Raw genomic sequence first — 16,889 nt, forward strand, 5'->3', positions numbered from 1 at the left:
AGCGCATATTGGAGGTTATGCAACAGGAGGCACTGTCCACGAATAAGGGGTAAGTAGAGATAGCTAGCAGTTCATTTATCTATTCCGGTCGATATTAACATGATGCCCACCTCTTCTGCCCTTCGCCGATTCTAGTGAAATCTGCCTGAAGATACTCGCCCATAATAATTTAATTGGTCGCATTATTGGCAAGAGCGGTAACACTATTAAACGCATTATGCAGGATACGGACACGAAGATAACCGTTAGCTCAATTAATGACATTAATAGCTTCAATTTGGAGCGGATCATAACGGTGAAGGGCTTGATTGAGAATATGTCACGTGCGGAAAACCAAATCAGTACCAAGCTGCGCCAAAGCTATGAGAACGATCTGCAGGCGATGGCGCCTCAGAGCCTTATGTTCCCCGGTCTGCATCCCATGGCAATGATGTCGACACCGGGCAACGGCATGGTCTTCAACACGAGCATGCCGTTCCCCTCGTGTCAAAGCTTTGCCATGTCCAAGACACCGGCCAGCGTGGTGCCACCGGCCTTCCCCAACGATATGCAGGAGACGACATATCTGTATATACCGAATAATGCCGTTGGGGCAATCATTGGCACCAAGGGATCGCACATACGCAGCATAATGCGCTTCTCAAGCGCATCCCTCAAAATTGCGCCCCTCGACGCCGACAAGCCGCTGGACCAACAAACGGAGCGCAAGGTCACGATTGTTGGCACACCGGAGGGTCAGTGGAAGGCGCAGTACATGATATTTGAAAAGATGCGCGAGGAGGGCTTCATGTGCGGCACCGATGATGTCCGCCTTACCGTTGAGCTACTTGTCGCCAGTTCTCAGGTGTGTATACAGATGTACAGGTGTACTATATACATATGTTAAGGCTGCAGTCTGATTTTCGGCCGAACTGGTTCAAACCCGCAGAAGCAAACTGGTTCCAAATATAACAACTTTTGAGGCTGTCCCAGACCCAAACTATAAATAATATAAATAGTTCTATTTAACAATATTTGCTGAATGCCAATTTCAAAGATTTGGATTGTTATATTAACGTGTCGTGAATCGTATATCGACAAATTTGTGTTTTGTTTTTATTTGTTTTCTTTCTGTACTGTTATTAAAGGTAATTGTATTTCGCAGGTCGGACGCATCATTGGCAAGGGCGGACAGAACGTGCGTGAGCTGCAACGTGTGACGGGTAGCGTCATTAAGCTGCCAGAACATGCGCTGGCGCCACCTTCAGGCGGCGATGAGGAAACACCTGTACACATCATTGGGCCATTCTACAGCGTTCAGGTAGGTGGCCCGGCGAACTGTTCCGTCAACTGTTCCATATATTGTTCGTAAACTAATGCTAACTCTTTGCTTTAACTCTTTTGTAGTCCGCACAGCGACGAATTCGCGCCATGATGCTATCGACAAATCCGCCACCAGTGACCAAAAAACAGAAAGCTGCCAAAGAACAACAATTGCAACAACAGCAACAACAACAACAACAACAACAACAACAGCAACAACAGCAGAACCTAGCCGGCGCTGCGCCAAGTGGGACTCAACAACAGCAGCAACAGTCGCCGTCGCAGCAGCAGCAGCCGCTGCCGCCGCAATCGCATCATCAATCGTCGGCGTCGTCGTCGTCGGCGCCACCTGCGCATCACCAGCAGCAGGCGTCGTCGACAGCGTCCTCACATCAATTGCAGCAGCAGCAGCCGTCGCCGCCGCCCGGCAACGCATCGGCCGCCACCCAACAGCAGCAGCAGCAACAGCAGCAACAGCAGCAGCAGCAGCTGGCGAGCTCCCAGCAGTAAGCTGCATGCATGGGGATAGGGAAGGGCCAGATGGGGGGGGGGGCAACCCAAATAGAACAGCAAACAACTTGAATAACAACACCAATAATACATTAATAGCAATAGCAACAACAACAATAACAACAACATTTGGATTTGCCGTGGCAGTTTTCCATAAACTTTTATTCCGCTTTATATAATCAGGCAGCAGCAACAACAACAACAAGAAAAGGAAGAAGAAGAAGAAGATGAACTCTCGTCCCTCAACTTCGACAAACTCGTAAACGCGCTAAATGCCTGCCCCTCGACTACTGGCAAGGGCAGTAGCAAAGTAAATTCAAAATCATTCAAAAAATATAACAGAATATAACAGCAACAACAACAGTAACAGCAAATCGCGACCGCAACAACAGCAACAACTGCAACAACTGCAACAAAAACAACAGCAGCAGCAGCAGTAAAAGCAACCGGCAACAACAAGGCAGATGCGGCTGAGAACTCGCTCTTTCCCTCTCTTGCAGTTAGTTGCAGACGGCCAAAGGGGAGAGCTAACAGATTTTGTGTACAACAATGAAATGCTTGCTTATAAAAAAAAACCATATTAATAATAAAACTCGGCGCCGTTTCAATAAATGGGCCAAACTGTTATACGGCAATGCATTGTATTGTTGTTGTTTCTCGTGATGTGACTGCGCGCTGCCTAACCTTTGTTATAATTTTAATTTTACTAAATAACCACACACACACACACACACAGACACACACAGACACACACACACAGGCTATCATTTAAAGAAAACTTGCATTAAGCCTGATGCAAAGGAAAAGCTACATTTAACCAGGCTTAAACACAGAACTGCAACAGCCCCCGCAGCAAAAAACAATTATTCAACATTTTTGCAACATGAAAAGAAATTTACAAGTAAAAACAAAAGGAAATGCAAAAAAAAAAAAAAAAACAAAAACAAGAGCGAGAAAAAAATTAACAAAAAAAAAAAAAGAAACAATTTCAAAAAATCGCAACAGCAGCAAATTCGTTTTTTTTTTTAATATATAGAAAACATAAAATTACAACTTTTTAATGAATTATTTTTTTTTTTTTTTTAATCAACTTTAGTAAGCGTAAATTAAGTGAACACAAGAAAGAAAAAAAAAAACAAAAACCAAACAATCAATTGGTTTGTGTGTGTGTTTTATGATTGTTTTATATATATATATATATGTATTAATATATATATATATAATTTTTTTTATTTACATTTTTTTAAGCGTATTTGCATTTGAAAATTTTAAATTTGTAACAGTTATTAATTGTATGCAAGAAGAACACAAATCAGATGACGACAGCGGCATAAAAAACAGAACAGGAAAAAACTGTATGTTAATTATTATAATTACTAATATTATTTTTTGTATTTCCTAATTGAAGAAAACCCAAATTGCAAGCAGGTGTAAACTTTAGCCCACCTCAAAGCAAAACGAAAAAAATGCAAGAAAAAATATCAACAAAAAAAAAAAAAGAGTAGAAGAAAACTACGACTAAACTGTAAAACCCCTTTAAACTAAACCAAAACAAAACAAGTGAAAACCAACTAAAATCAAAAACATGTAAAATAAAAAAAAAAAAAGGAGAAATCTTTGAAGCGAGAAGCGTAAATACCACAAAAATACAACACACAAGTGTTCAATGCGAGAGTCCATAGAAGAGTTTTCCATAGGAGCATAAATGTCTACATGCAATACATATGTATATAACTTATCGTATATATGTATTTTGTCTGTACTCTTATATTTATCAGCCAGCAGACAGCGCAACCAACTCTTATACGCGCCAAGTCGACAGTTAGAGTTGAGTCGCGCAGCACATGTATGACAACTATATAGTATAACATAACAGAAACATATAACAGTACACACACACACACATACACACATAATTATATAGGCATACGAATTATATAGTTTATTATTTAAGTTGTGTCTCTCACCTGATGCCAAGCAAGCAATGTTAGTGTACAGCTGTATAATAGTTTTCGAGAGTTGAGAATTTGAGATTTCGAGAATGCGTATATAACAAAAAAAAAAAAACTGAATTGTTAATATTGTTTGAGCGAACTAAGCTAGAGAGGGAGAGAGAAGAGAGAGGAGAGGAGAGTCGGAGCGAGAGCGCGAGCGAGCCAGAGTTATTTAGAGAGAAAGTGAGAGAGCATTGTAATCTGTTTGCCTTGAAACAAAAACAAAAATAACGGTGCTGAAATGTTAATTTTTATATAACGAAAAAAACGAGCAACAAGTGTTACAAAAAGTGTTATATTGAAGCAAAAAAAAAAAAAAAAAAAGAAATTTAAAATTGGAACAAAACAAGCTGTTATATAAATCACAACACACACACACACACACACACACACATAAACACACAAGACCTATACTATATTACACATAGCTTTCAATATGCGGCCCCTTTCAGGCCTATCCCTGCGGATCATCATATATATTTCATGATCAACATGAGATCGGCCGAAAGGCGGGCCCATGGTTATATAGATTTTTCATAGTTTAAATGTTGTTTCGTACATACTCAAATGTACATGTAACAAACTTGTCATTCTTTTAAAAATACTTTATTTAAATTACCTAAAATAAAAGTGAAAACACGTCAAACACATACATGCATAAGATCTATTATAGATCATAAACTATATATATATTTATAGTGTATAACAGTTTTTTTTCCATAGCTGCTAAAATCGTAACTGATGTAACTGAATCGGAGCAACAAACAATCAAACATACCCAAGAACCAAGACAATAGCCCAATTTTGTTGAAATATACATAAATAGAATATAACGTGACGATTTATTATTACATTAATTTTTTTTTTTTTGTCTTTACATACTTTTTTTGTTTTGTTAACATTACATACATACATACAAGCATACATAAATACATAACATGAATACATATTTACACACACACACGCACATATATATTTATATATATTAGTACATAATTTCCTCTTTTGTTTGTTTTCTTACTGCATTAAGTTGGTTATATATACATAAATATATATATGTATGTATGTACATATATACATATGTATATGTGAAATATATATATTTAGATTACAATAGAAAGTTAACAGCTCGGGTTTTGCGTTAATTTTGCCTATATAACACTTGCATTTTAAACTGTTATATTCGTGCATTTAAAAACGAAATAGAACAACAAAAATCAACATTTCGGCCAGAACACTAAAAACAAAAAAAAAAAAAAAAAGAATGAAAATTCAAAGTTGTTGTTTCGCGTAAACAAGAAAAACGAAAGAAACTCAAATCAAATTCGAAAATTGACTAACACAAACATTGATCAACAGCAGAGAAGAGCATATACAAGCATTTTAGGGCAGTTTTAGGACAGTTTAGGACAGATATTTTTTCGGCATAAACATAATATTAACAGGAAAGAAACATGCGAAAAAAGATCTATTGATGAAGATTGAAAAGTAATTAAAATACCTCAATGTAAGTGCATTATCTTATATGGAAAAACAAAAACGAAAAAAAAAAAAAAAAAAAAAATACAAAAAAACAAATTATAAATGTAAAAGAAATAAAATGTTAAAATAAAACTTAAAGCTAAGCAAAAGAGCAACCTAACGAATATGTAAAGTGTGAGCTAAGCAAAATCAGAAAAGAAAAACTAAAAACAAAATATTGAATGAAAATAATCATAAAATCCAATTTATGATAGTTTTTAAGCATTGCGAAACCTGAAGAGTTCATGCAACATTTAACTCAAAAGCAAAAACAACTGCAAAAACAACTACAACAAAATCAACAACAACTACAACTACAACTACAACTGAGAGGCATATCAAAGAAGAGAGCAAAGTTAAAAGAGGGAGAGCGGCGGGAGTACAGTTTAGACCAAAGCATAGTCGATTTCGCAATTTACCAACACTGTTTTGAAGCCACAGTGAAGTCGGATACATAAGTGCACAGGTGAAAAAATATATATATATATATATTCTATATAGTGAGAGCAGCCCTTTTATTTTTATATGCCGAAATGACAGATCCAGATAAAGACCAAAACTCAGACTCAGACCCAGATCCACCAGACCCATTAAGGAATTAACAAAGTGAGAACTTGTTCAAATTGTGCTATTTCCTATTAAATAAAAACTAGAAGAAGAAGCATACATTTACAGACTATATAACTGAACCTTTTGTGTAGCTTGACGACGACGAAGAAGAAGATGATGAAGATGGGGTTTATTATCAAGTGTATATAAAAGGAGTTTTTCTAGGCATATAACATTTAATATTTATAAATATTTATATATGCATATGTATGTGTATATGTTGAAAAATGCGTAATAATGGAAACTTGTTTTGTTATAATTGAGAATGTAATCTTTTTTTTTTTATTTTTTTTTTTTTGAGTATGCATACATACATATATATATAAAAATATATATAATTTTTTTTTGTGTGACGTCTTGAAAGTTTGCGCAAGCGCATAGGAAAAATGTCCAAAGTTGTCAATACAAAGAGCATATATACTTATATACTACTATATATAGCGAACCCTATGACCTATGACCTATGCATGTTTGGCGGCGATGTCCAAGCATTTTATTTAACTATATATATAATTATATATATGAGATGAAAAACAAAAGAAAAATCGAAACAAAAAAAAAAAGCGTAAAACGAATTTTTATAAAAAATTCCAAAAATGTAAACTAGAAAAAACATGGCAATGTTTTTGAACACTTGCATTGTTTTTATTTTGCATAGAATTCCAAATGCTGAAGAGAAAAGAGAGTAGCAAAAGGTAGCGAGAGAGAGAGAGAGAGAGAAGAGAGAGCGAGGGAGTGCGAGTGAGTGAGAGCAGAGTGGTTGAGTTAACTAACTAACTATTGGCTATTAATTGCTCTGTTTAAGGAAATAAATATTAAAAAAAATAATAAATGAGGGGGGTTTACCAAACACTATTAAGAAATAATATTAAAAATAATAATAATAATAATTATAAACGATGAAGCATTTTTTTTTTAAAGAAGAAGACAAAAGATTACAAGATTACGTGAGGTTGAAGCGTGCGCGTTGAAAACGACTGCGAAGAAAAGAGCAAAGTTTAGAGAGCAGCAAAGAAATTATTTTTTAGTATTTAGAGGCTATTTTATATCGTTATTAAAGGCAGGTGTAGAGCGAGCGAGAGCTAGAGAGCGATCAGCATTAGGAGCATGATGATGATGATGATGATAATGAGACCCAGTAAACGTGGTTAAAAAGAAGTTAGCAGAAAATTAAATTTTAACTTGCAACTTGGAAAAGAAAACAACAGAAAAACAACAACTGAAAACGCTGGTATGTGAAATTGTTTGTAATTTGCAATTTGCAATTTGCAGTGTTGCATAGCGACAGACCCCAAACTGGGTACAGTTGCCAACTCACAACTAGTCGCGACAACAGTTAGCTTAGGAATATGGCAGGGTGTTGGCTTTTACATTTCAGAACTTGATTCAATGCCTTTCATTTCAAATATACAGCTTTGTTTCTTATTCATAATTTGTACCTTTTTATTTACCACATAGAGAGACACACACACAAACACACACACACACAGACCAGGACTGACAGTTTCACAAACCAAGCGTTTCTCATTTTCTTTTCACACGATAAAAACAACATCCACAAGCGAAAGTTAAAATTTAATTTTTCTAAAAGTACTTTTTTGTGTTGTAAGTTGTGCCAAGTACTGATAACGTTTAAGGTGTGATAAACTCGTTTTAAAATTTAACAACTATTTAAACTATTACTAAAAACAAAACAAAAAATTAAAAATTAAAAAAATTATTATTTTTATAAAATGCTTTCGATGTACATTTTTATACGCACACCCGCACACCCGCGCACACACACACACACACACACACACACACACACACACACACACACACACACACACACACACACACACACACACACACACACACACACACACACACACACACTCACACTCACACTCACACTCACACTCACACTCACACTCACACTCACACGCACACGAAGTATATCGAACACACACACACACACACACACCAGACTTCAAAAGTACTTCGACATTTGAATTGAACAGCAACAACTTCAACAAAAAAAAAAATTGCTTTGCGATTAAAATTTACTATTTATTTTATTCATGTATACATATATATATATATATACGTACATATATATATGTATTTGTGTATATCTAAATATATTATTTTTATAATTTCTTAACGTAAACCTTTAAAGTTTGTACTCTTTGAAGAAGACGAATAATGATTTGAACTTTAAAAAACAAAACGAGAAAAGAAAACTCACAAGAAAAATCCAAAAAAAAAAAGAAGAGGGAAATAACGAAAGGGAAGATACTTTTTAAAAGGGCATATTTTTTTATATACATATATTTACATATTTACATAAAGTTTTTAGCGGTACAAACATCGTGAGTACAAATCAATATTTATTTTTTTTTTTGTTTTTTGTTTTTTTTTTTTTTTGTCTATTATAAAAAGAATTTAGGGATTTTCTTAAACGTAAAATTTGTTTTCAATTGTTAGGCGAGTGAATGTTTGAAAGGGGGAACAGTTGATAACTGAAACACTTTTTTATACGATGATACGATGAACAATAACGATATAAAGCGAGTTTTAAAAGTTGGCTTAACGAGACACGCAAAGCAAGTTAACAGCCGAGCAAAGCAGCAAATAGCCCAAATTCCGTCACTCACATTAATAAAGCAAAAGCAAGTGAAATACTAAAAAAAAAAATACTAAACGAATAACGATCCAACAATGGTATTCAGACGAAACTCTAAGCAGCACGCCAGAAAGTGAAGAATTCTAAAACTTTAATTCTTAATTATAAAGAAAAAAAAAGAAAACAGTTTTAACAAAATGAAAAAAAAAAAAAAACAAAATTGGGGGTTAATTTTGTTTTAAATGGTTTTTGTTAACAGAAAAGAAAGAAAAAATTTGGACGCAAAACTCAAGTCAGCAGCAGCAAATACAACGGAATGAATTGGAAATGAAACAGTAACAAAGGAAAACAGTAAAACAAAGAAGAAGAAGAATAACGTAAATAACTGGACAAGGTCAAAGTTAGAACAGGTTAGAACAGGTTAGAACAGTACCAAACCGAACCGAACCGAACAGAACAGAACCGTTATAAACTACTCGGATACGACACAACTGTACTAAAATGCACACAAACTGAAATATTGAAACGTATGGCATGAAACATGCACATAAACAACCGTTGCCCACACAGGCAACAACAACAAGAACAACAATATGACTATTCAAACTTTTAAATATGAAATGAAATGCAAGTGAAATAACTATGAAATACTATTATACATATATATATTTTTAGCATATAAGAGCATACACAAGCGAAACGTTGAAAAAAAAACACATACGAAAAAAATATACCCTACATAACTGAAAACCAATTTTGTCAGCCGTAAGCTTCTACATGTACTAAAAAAAATTAATGAAATATGGCAAAGAAAAAAACTAAAAAAAAACCAAAAAAAAAACAATTCACATGCATACTATATATAGATATGATTATATATTGTACACACGTATACATATATACACACATATATGAGGCGAGCCCCAAGCTAAAATCTCTAAAAAAAAAAAAAAAAAAAAAAACAAAAACTTGAAAAAAAGATTGTATAAAAAAAAAAAACTCAATCGAAACCGAAAGAAAGAAAAAAAAACAAATAATTTGGCATGCTTTTTTTTTAACTTTTTGTGTAACTTCCATTTAAACAATTGGCTCTAAAATAGGCTTATTTAATATTTAGCAACAGCGCAGCACCAAACTCTAGAGTGCATCGAAACAAAAGTTTACGAAAACAAAAACAAAAAAAAAAAAAAAAAGAAATGGAAAATCGTCGGAAAAACCAGATTATGATTTACATTTTTGTGTTTCGCTTATATTTTCCCTTTGTATATTTCGCATTTTTTGAACACATTTCTATATAATGTATTTATATTGTGTTTTACTATTAAATTTTTTATTTTTTATTTGTAATAAATTCATGCGGTAATCAACTGGAGACTGAGCTACAACATATATTTAGTTACCGTTATGTTTATTGCATTTAAAAAAAAAAAAAGAAATAAACTATAAATAAAAGGCGATTGGCCAATTAGTTTGAGCATCAAAATATCCCGCATACAAACACACACACACACACAAAACCTACATACAATTTATATACTTGCATATATATATATATATATATATATAAAACATGCAACATGATAATTATATATATTTGTATAAATGTGTATATATATGCAGAATTTTCATAAAATAATTACAAATTAATTGGTTTGCTCTATTCGTCTATATATATATATTATTTTGTTTGTGTTTAATGCAAATGAATTAATTAAATACGCCATTTTGTTGTGCATTTCACCGCATCCCCAAAAATAAATACAAAAAAAACAAGCAAAAAATTAAGAAACAAATCCTGCGAACGGTTTGCCTGTGTGATAGTAGTTTATAATTAAAGCTGTTCGCTGGATCTTCCACCCATTCATAAACCCAAACATTATATAGCATTTAAATGGCGAGATATGTGCAGAACCATAAATACAGCAACAAAATATAACTATATATATATACATCTATATATATATATATATATATATATATATATATATATATATATATATATATGCAAATATAAAAAAAATACAAGTAACTTGAGGAGAAAAAAAAAACGCAAAAACATAAAAATAATAACACTACAATATTTTTATTTTTACTTTAATTATTTTTAAAGTACCTATCTATAGTTAAACGTTTTTTTTTCGTCGTCTACATATTATTTGTTAAGTTCATTAATCTACATAAATAATCTACACTAATGTAGACGACATAATGTATCTACATTGTACATTATATCTACATTATAGAGCTAAATATCTATAAATATTTTAAATATAACAAAACAAACACACAAAAAAAACAGTAAAATATTATTAAAAAAAACCAAAAAAAAAAAAAAAAAAAAAACAGCTCCCAACTTTTTTATTTGAATATTGTTTACTTTTTCGTTAGTTGTGGTTCAGGTTTTGGGTTTTTCTTCTTTTTGATTTCAATTTCGATGAACGTTTTCCGTTTGTAGCTGTCTCGAAGTTTTCCGGCGTGTTCCATTCCGTTCGTTTTCAGCTCGTCGAACAACCGACCGACCTCCAAAAACAAAATGATGCCAACAAAATGTGTGTTGAGGGCCAAACGCTGTCAATATGATGCATATATAATGCATATATGTATGTATGTGCCCGTATATATCTAATTATATGTGTGTACTGCTGTTCCATAAAACCCAAATTCAAGTCCTCTACCTAAAGCAAACTTGTCTAAAATATTATGAATTTAATACATGTGTAGTATGTGTATCTGCAAAGGCAAAAACTTAAAATTAAACAAAAAAACAAACGCAAAAACACAGAAAACACACAACCAAATGAAAACGAAACAAAACAAAAAGATATAAACTAAAACAAAATGCGTGTAAGTACATTTATATAGACATTTATACGATACATACTATACTAACTAAACTACAAAAAAAAAAAACGAAATTAAAAAACTACAAAAACCAAAAAAAAAAAGAAAGAAAAAAAATTAAATGAATTAACTACCTCAGCTTTGAATATTTCTATAGAAATGTTATTAAATGTATTTGAATGGCAAAAATGAAAAACAAACCCGTAAAGGCATACAAGTTTTAGAGCTGCATTTATATACATACATACTGGTAACAATACTATTTATACTAAGTGTACGTTTTGCATATTCCTATATAGCTAAATAAACATAAAGGCAAAATGGGTCACTAAGCGAATACAAAATTCATGTATGAAGCAAATCAAAGAAAACCAACAAGGAATTCATATACTAAACATACATATACATATATATTGAAATTTAGAAAAACAAAAAACAAATAACAATAATTTTGCGTCCATTTTTGTTGTTTCCTATACAAAGAAAAATTCTATAAATGAAAAAAAAAAAAACAAAAACAAAAACAAACAAATCATATTTAATTACATATATAATTGTTTTAATTGTGAACGTAACCAAACTGCAAGTAAAGCCAGATCAAATGTTTTATGGATGATATACATACATATACATAACTACGTCTCTATTACTAACATATATCCACTCAATTGATGTTTGCAACTGTCATTTAAATCAGACGAAAACTAATAGGGAAAATAAACATAAACACGCAAAAATAATGATAATAATAATAATGAAAAAAACACTTAACCCATAAGAAAGCTTTCTCGGTGTCAGTTGTGTCATAGTTTAGATTCAAAGCAAACTAAATATTAACATATATTAATAATGAAATTAATCGTTTATTTGCAAGATTTGCACGAATGTGCGAATGTGTGTGTCCAAGAAACATTTTCTGACCAGTCCCAAAGGTCTGCGTCTGCTTATAGTTATGACAAATACAAAAGAATTGTACATTTCTGTGTATTTCGTCAACTAAACATTTTTCCCTTTTCGGTGTGTAATTGATTGTTAAACACTAACACAAATTGTGAAAATCCAACCCAATAACATACAAAACAACAACATTTAACCTAACTACCTATGTACATACCTACATACATATATAAATTCAAGCATATGAATAAACTAAAAAATGTACACCCACGATTACACGACATCCCAACATCAATCTAGAGGCAAACCCTGCTAAAATGTTGAAAAAACAAAACAAATTTAAACATAAAGTAAAATTTTTGTGTACATGTGAAAAAAAAAACAAAAAACGAAAAGAAATTCACTCAATAAATGAATTTTTCGTATACACATCCTCAAATGCATTTTTCAAACATGGTGCCATCTAAGGCCAAATTATCGATTAGTTATCGGTTATCAATGAATTTGACTATTCACATTGGCTGAAGCATGCGATGCATTGCGGCACCTTGCAGCACTGCCATGCTTGCCTCACAATCGTGCGAAACGACATTCTCTTTCTTGCGTCGATTCAACATTGAACTGTAACAAGAAATATAGCTAGTGGTGGCACACATGAAAAAATCAAGGCTGGCAATTTCGCAATAACCGAATGCTATTCAGCCCTGGTTCTTTTTGGACCGCCACTAATTCAAACATAGTTGGCATGCTTGCGCATAGGCATTTGTATACGCGCAAATATTGTTACGCTTAAGCTATCGTGAACTTGTATATTCGATAGTTCTTGGTGCTGTGCAGCCAACATTTTGCGATATGCGGTCACCCTGTGCAGTATGAAAGAAATTCTTATCGATTAACAGAACCATCGATGACCACATTAATCGTCCCAAAGAAAAAGCATAAAAGCATAAATGTATTTACAGTTAACAAACAGAAACAACTATAACAGCAACATAAGGTGTAGTGCCTTCAATTTAGCGCAACCAGAAGTGCCAATAAAAACAACAGCAATCTGTAAGCTGAACTAATTAAAGAATTCACTTCGATATTAATTGCGCGCGCTGTAAACTTTATGTTCCAATGCATTTACATATCTTTAAATGCAGAAGGAAGCGTCGCGGTCTGTCGGCTTATAAGCATGTGCGCGTGTGTGTGTTCTGTGTGGTGTATGTGCTTGGCTGTGCGTGAGTGTGTGTGTGTGTTATACCAAACAAAAATTGGCATACTAACACTGCCATAGCGACGCTTAACAAATTAAATTAGAAGCTTTGCAGTGTAAACACTTCTGACGCACATAGGACTGGGAATATGTCCAGCTTTGTCTGTCTAATCCCCATTCAAAAACAGTACGAACAACACAACTAGGCCCGTCCCGCCCGCTGCCTATTGGGCTATTTATAGACTGATTAGCATGCTCTGCTTTAGAAATTAATTGAAATTGGGGTGGCTGCTAGTGGGGGCGTTCGTTGCCGGGCAAGACGGCATCGACAGCCAAAAGGCATTACATCTGCAATATAGTGTAAGTGTATGTGTGTGTGTGTGTTTCTATGCATAATTCATAATAAGCATGACGAACTACAGAAAACAACTGTTGCCCCGTCGTTGTTACTGTTCCGCAAACAGAAAGAGGGCGACAGAGATTGAGAGAGAGAGAGAAAGAGAGAGGTGGGGCTGTGGGTGGTCACATACCTAACAACATTCAAGCTGTAACAGCGGGCGGCGCTGTCACGGGCACATGCTGACCTTGGAGCAAGTGGCGACTTTGTGTGTCTGGTTTATATAAATGTACATCAATGCATTAAAAAAAAATCTCTGGTCGATACAAGGCTTCCGTTGCCCCGTCGAGTGATTGGACTTTGAGCCAATATTAAGTCCCAGAGCGTGTCGTGTCTCTCTAGCTGACTTGATAAGACGACGACAACGGTAATTGAATGAAATGCATAATATATACATGCAATGTACATAGGAGCAGTGCCCAGCACATATGTGCATATAACCTTTTAAAAGGCACTATTAAACTGCTCTGGAAATATATATGTACTTAAGCGAAATATATATGTATATTGGCGGGCTTTAAAGCGGGCCTGTTCGGGGCAAGTTTGTGTCACTGCCCTATACTTCGATTATGGCAATTTTTATTCAAATAGAAATTCCAAAATCCTAGTTAAACCATATATAAATAGATTTCAAATAATCTTGAATTGCCCTCTGGAAAAGAAAGACTTGGTAAGGTAAATGTATATGTTAGTAAATCATAAATACCAGAGATACGAATAGGTTATAAGCTTAAATCTTTTACTAATTTGAACAACGGCAAGTTCAGCTAAATATGATCCGTTCGAACAGATCAAACGCGTTCGCATTTGTGCCGCCCACTTGTACACAAATCAATTAGCCAGTTAGACAAGGAAAGGTAGACACCAGTTGAAGAATATACCTATCAAATTCTGTCCAGCTAATCCGCAATCAACTCGACACCGTCGCTTGTTTGTCGCGACATGTTTGATAAGGCGAGCAATCAAAACAATCAAGCTATAAACATAAAAGAACAATGCAACTCGCTATCACTGGGCTATCATAAAAGGGATTGGGTTTGGCTACTTTATCAGCGTCTGCTGTCAATCACTCGAGCTACTAATAAATTTATCAATGTATATCATATATGCATGGAGTAATATTTAATAATAATGGCTGGTGATGGCCTTTCACAGTGTAGCGAGCGGGGGCCGGCTGAAGAGCGAGCTGTGGGAGCGGACGATGAACAATCTTGTGCAGGATATACAAAACAAATACTCATTTCTGGACAATCTATTCAGTCACGTATGGAAATGCATTATCCGATCGAATTTAAAGCTAAAGCTACAATTGCGCAGTATTCAATGGAAGAATGCAAAAGCCAAGCCCGGCTGTGCCTACCAGCCCACAGAGGTAAGTAATATCATATACGCACATGTTATATACATAGTTATTAATATCAACTCCTTTACAAAGATCGAGCAGGTGGCTAACGTTATAACTCATGGTATTTGGATAGTACCCGCCGTGTTTGCAGTCATAAAGCTCTTCGAGCGCTCGAACAGCTCTAGCCAGTATCTGGTGTCCTGGGTCTATGGCACCACGCTCTGTATGCTGTTCACAGTTTCCACATTTTTTCACTGCTCTTGTTACTGCGCCGAACACAAGTGAGTCTACAATATGTAGTTGCATATGCTGGCTACAGCGTTATCTCTTTTTAGGCCCCCCAAAAACTATGATGCTTGGCCCGCATTTGGCTGGAAAACGTATCAGAGTCTCAAAAATGTATTGCATCGATGCGATCGTGCCATGATTTATGTTTTTATTGCCGGCTCATATTTTCCCTGGCTGACGCTAGAGAATACGGACCATTCGGCGATACTGTTTTGCATGGAATGGATTATTTGGCTTATGGCGGCCATTGGGATTGCTTATCAACAGGTAAACTTGTTGCTGCGTGTGCCTATCTCATTCATCGTCATTTGAATTAATTACAGCTTTACCACGAACGCTACAAATGCCTGGAGACATTCTTTTATATTGTAATGGGTCTGGGACCAGCGGTAGTTGTAATGCTTACCGGACACCATTTTAATGGCATGATGCAGCTCAAATTTGGCGGTGCCTTCTATATATTGGGCATTATCTTTTTTAAGTCAGATGGTTTGATTCCCATGGCGCACGCCATTTGGCATCTCTTTGTGGTGCTCGCCGCCGGCTGTCATTATTATGCGATTTTAGTAAACTTGTATCCAAATGACTCCAATCATTTACAAATTAGTAACTAAGTATAGCCCAAGTCGTCGTGAAGCTTATGACTGTAAGAACATTATCGTTTAACGTACTTAACTGAGCCGCGGATTCATCAATTGATAATTGTGACCCACAGAAATTTAAGTTAGTGATTTTCAGTTTTTTTATTTTTTATTGTAAATTTTGAGCCAGCCAGAATGTATTCCTTCCTACCTACCACCCATATATATCACTGCTCCAGAATTAGCCAAATTTTGTACAAAGTATATAGATTTATTTATTTTTATGCTTTACTTGAGTTCATCAAACGGATTTATGTACGATAGTTGTAGTTGTAGAATATTAGACAATTTGTTAGAATAAGGCAACGGATTCTTAAGATAATCGGTAAAAGAAAACGTTTCTTGTGATCAATATCTGCGGTCTTGCCAACGATTCAAACGGAAGGTATGAATTCTCAATTCGTGTGCAAATGATCATGGTAAATGCGGTGTATAGTGCGATCCTTATTTTAGGTAGACCAAGCAGGTATATACATATATATTTTCTGTAACCAATATAGAATATTTTATAATACGATACGCTATACTAACGTATGACAAGCTCACTGTAGGCAACGTGTTTCTTAAAGACTAAAAAATTGTACAAAATCGAATAGTAGAGCATGTCGATTAAATTCAACGCCTTTCAAAATACTGGAAGCCCGCCTAAAACAACATATACACACATAGGTATTGGAATATGTATGTAAACATATATATGATTAGATATAAGACATAAGCTAATCACGAACCAATGTT

General features: G+C 34.3%; 2 protein-coding genes across 5 annotated transcripts; both read left to right on the forward strand.

Moving 5' to 3' along the window:
• Window positions 1–5: 5 nt before the first annotated feature.
• Window positions 6–2,203, forward strand: LOC115769154 (insulin-like growth factor 2 mRNA-binding protein 1; the record flags this gene model as incomplete). The annotated part of the gene is made up of 4 exons (XM_030713848.1): window positions 6–49; window positions 136–844; window positions 1,145–1,300; window positions 1,387–2,203. Coding segments are annotated over 4 exons (1,335 nt in total), but the record flags the coding sequence as incomplete, so codon positions are not given.
• An 11,028-nt stretch (window positions 2,204–13,231) lies between these two features.
• On the forward strand, window positions 13,232–16,487 carry LOC115769157 (monocyte to macrophage differentiation factor). Of its 4 annotated transcripts, XM_030713853.1 has the most exons (6): window positions 13,482–13,840; window positions 13,903–14,244; window positions 15,033–15,249; window positions 15,313–15,503; window positions 15,558–15,777; window positions 15,834–16,487. In XM_030713853.1, the coding sequence occupies exons 3-6, from the start codon at window positions 15,079–15,081 to the stop codon at window positions 16,122–16,124; spliced, it is 873 nt and encodes a 290-aa protein (XP_030569713.1). In that variant the 5' UTR covers window positions 13,482–13,840; window positions 13,903–14,244; window positions 15,033–15,078; the 3' UTR covers window positions 16,125–16,487. The 4 variants fall into 4 exon arrangements, with proteins under 4 accessions (XP_030569712.1, XP_030569713.1, XP_030569714.1 ...); XM_030713852.1 differs by lacking the exons at window positions 13,482–13,840; window positions 13,903–14,244 and adding an exon at window positions 13,232–13,335; XM_030713854.1 differs by lacking the exon at window positions 13,903–14,244.
• The last annotated feature ends 402 nt before the right edge of the window (window positions 16,488–16,889 follow it).

Source organism: Drosophila novamexicana, unplaced genomic scaffold (genome assembly GCF_003285875.2).
Source record: "Drosophila novamexicana strain 15010-1031.04,08,12 unplaced genomic scaffold, DnovRS2.1 tig00002523-arrow-arrow-pilon, whole genome shotgun sequence".
In the NCBI taxonomy this organism is placed as follows: domain Eukaryota; kingdom Metazoa; phylum Arthropoda; class Insecta; order Diptera; family Drosophilidae; genus Drosophila; species Drosophila novamexicana.

Coding starts and splice junctions, on each gene's coding strand:
- LOC115769157 (XM_030713852.1), top strand. CDS start 15,079: ATGAACAATCTTGTGCAGGATATACAAAACAAATACTCATTTCTGGAC. Junction 15,250..15,312: donor GTGCCTACCAGCCCACAGAG/GTAAGTAATATC, acceptor TCCTTTACAAAG/ATCGAGCAGGTGGCTAACGT. Junction 15,778..15,833: donor TTGGGATTGCTTATCAACAG/GTAAACTTGTTG, acceptor AATTAATTACAG/CTTTACCACGAACGCTACAA.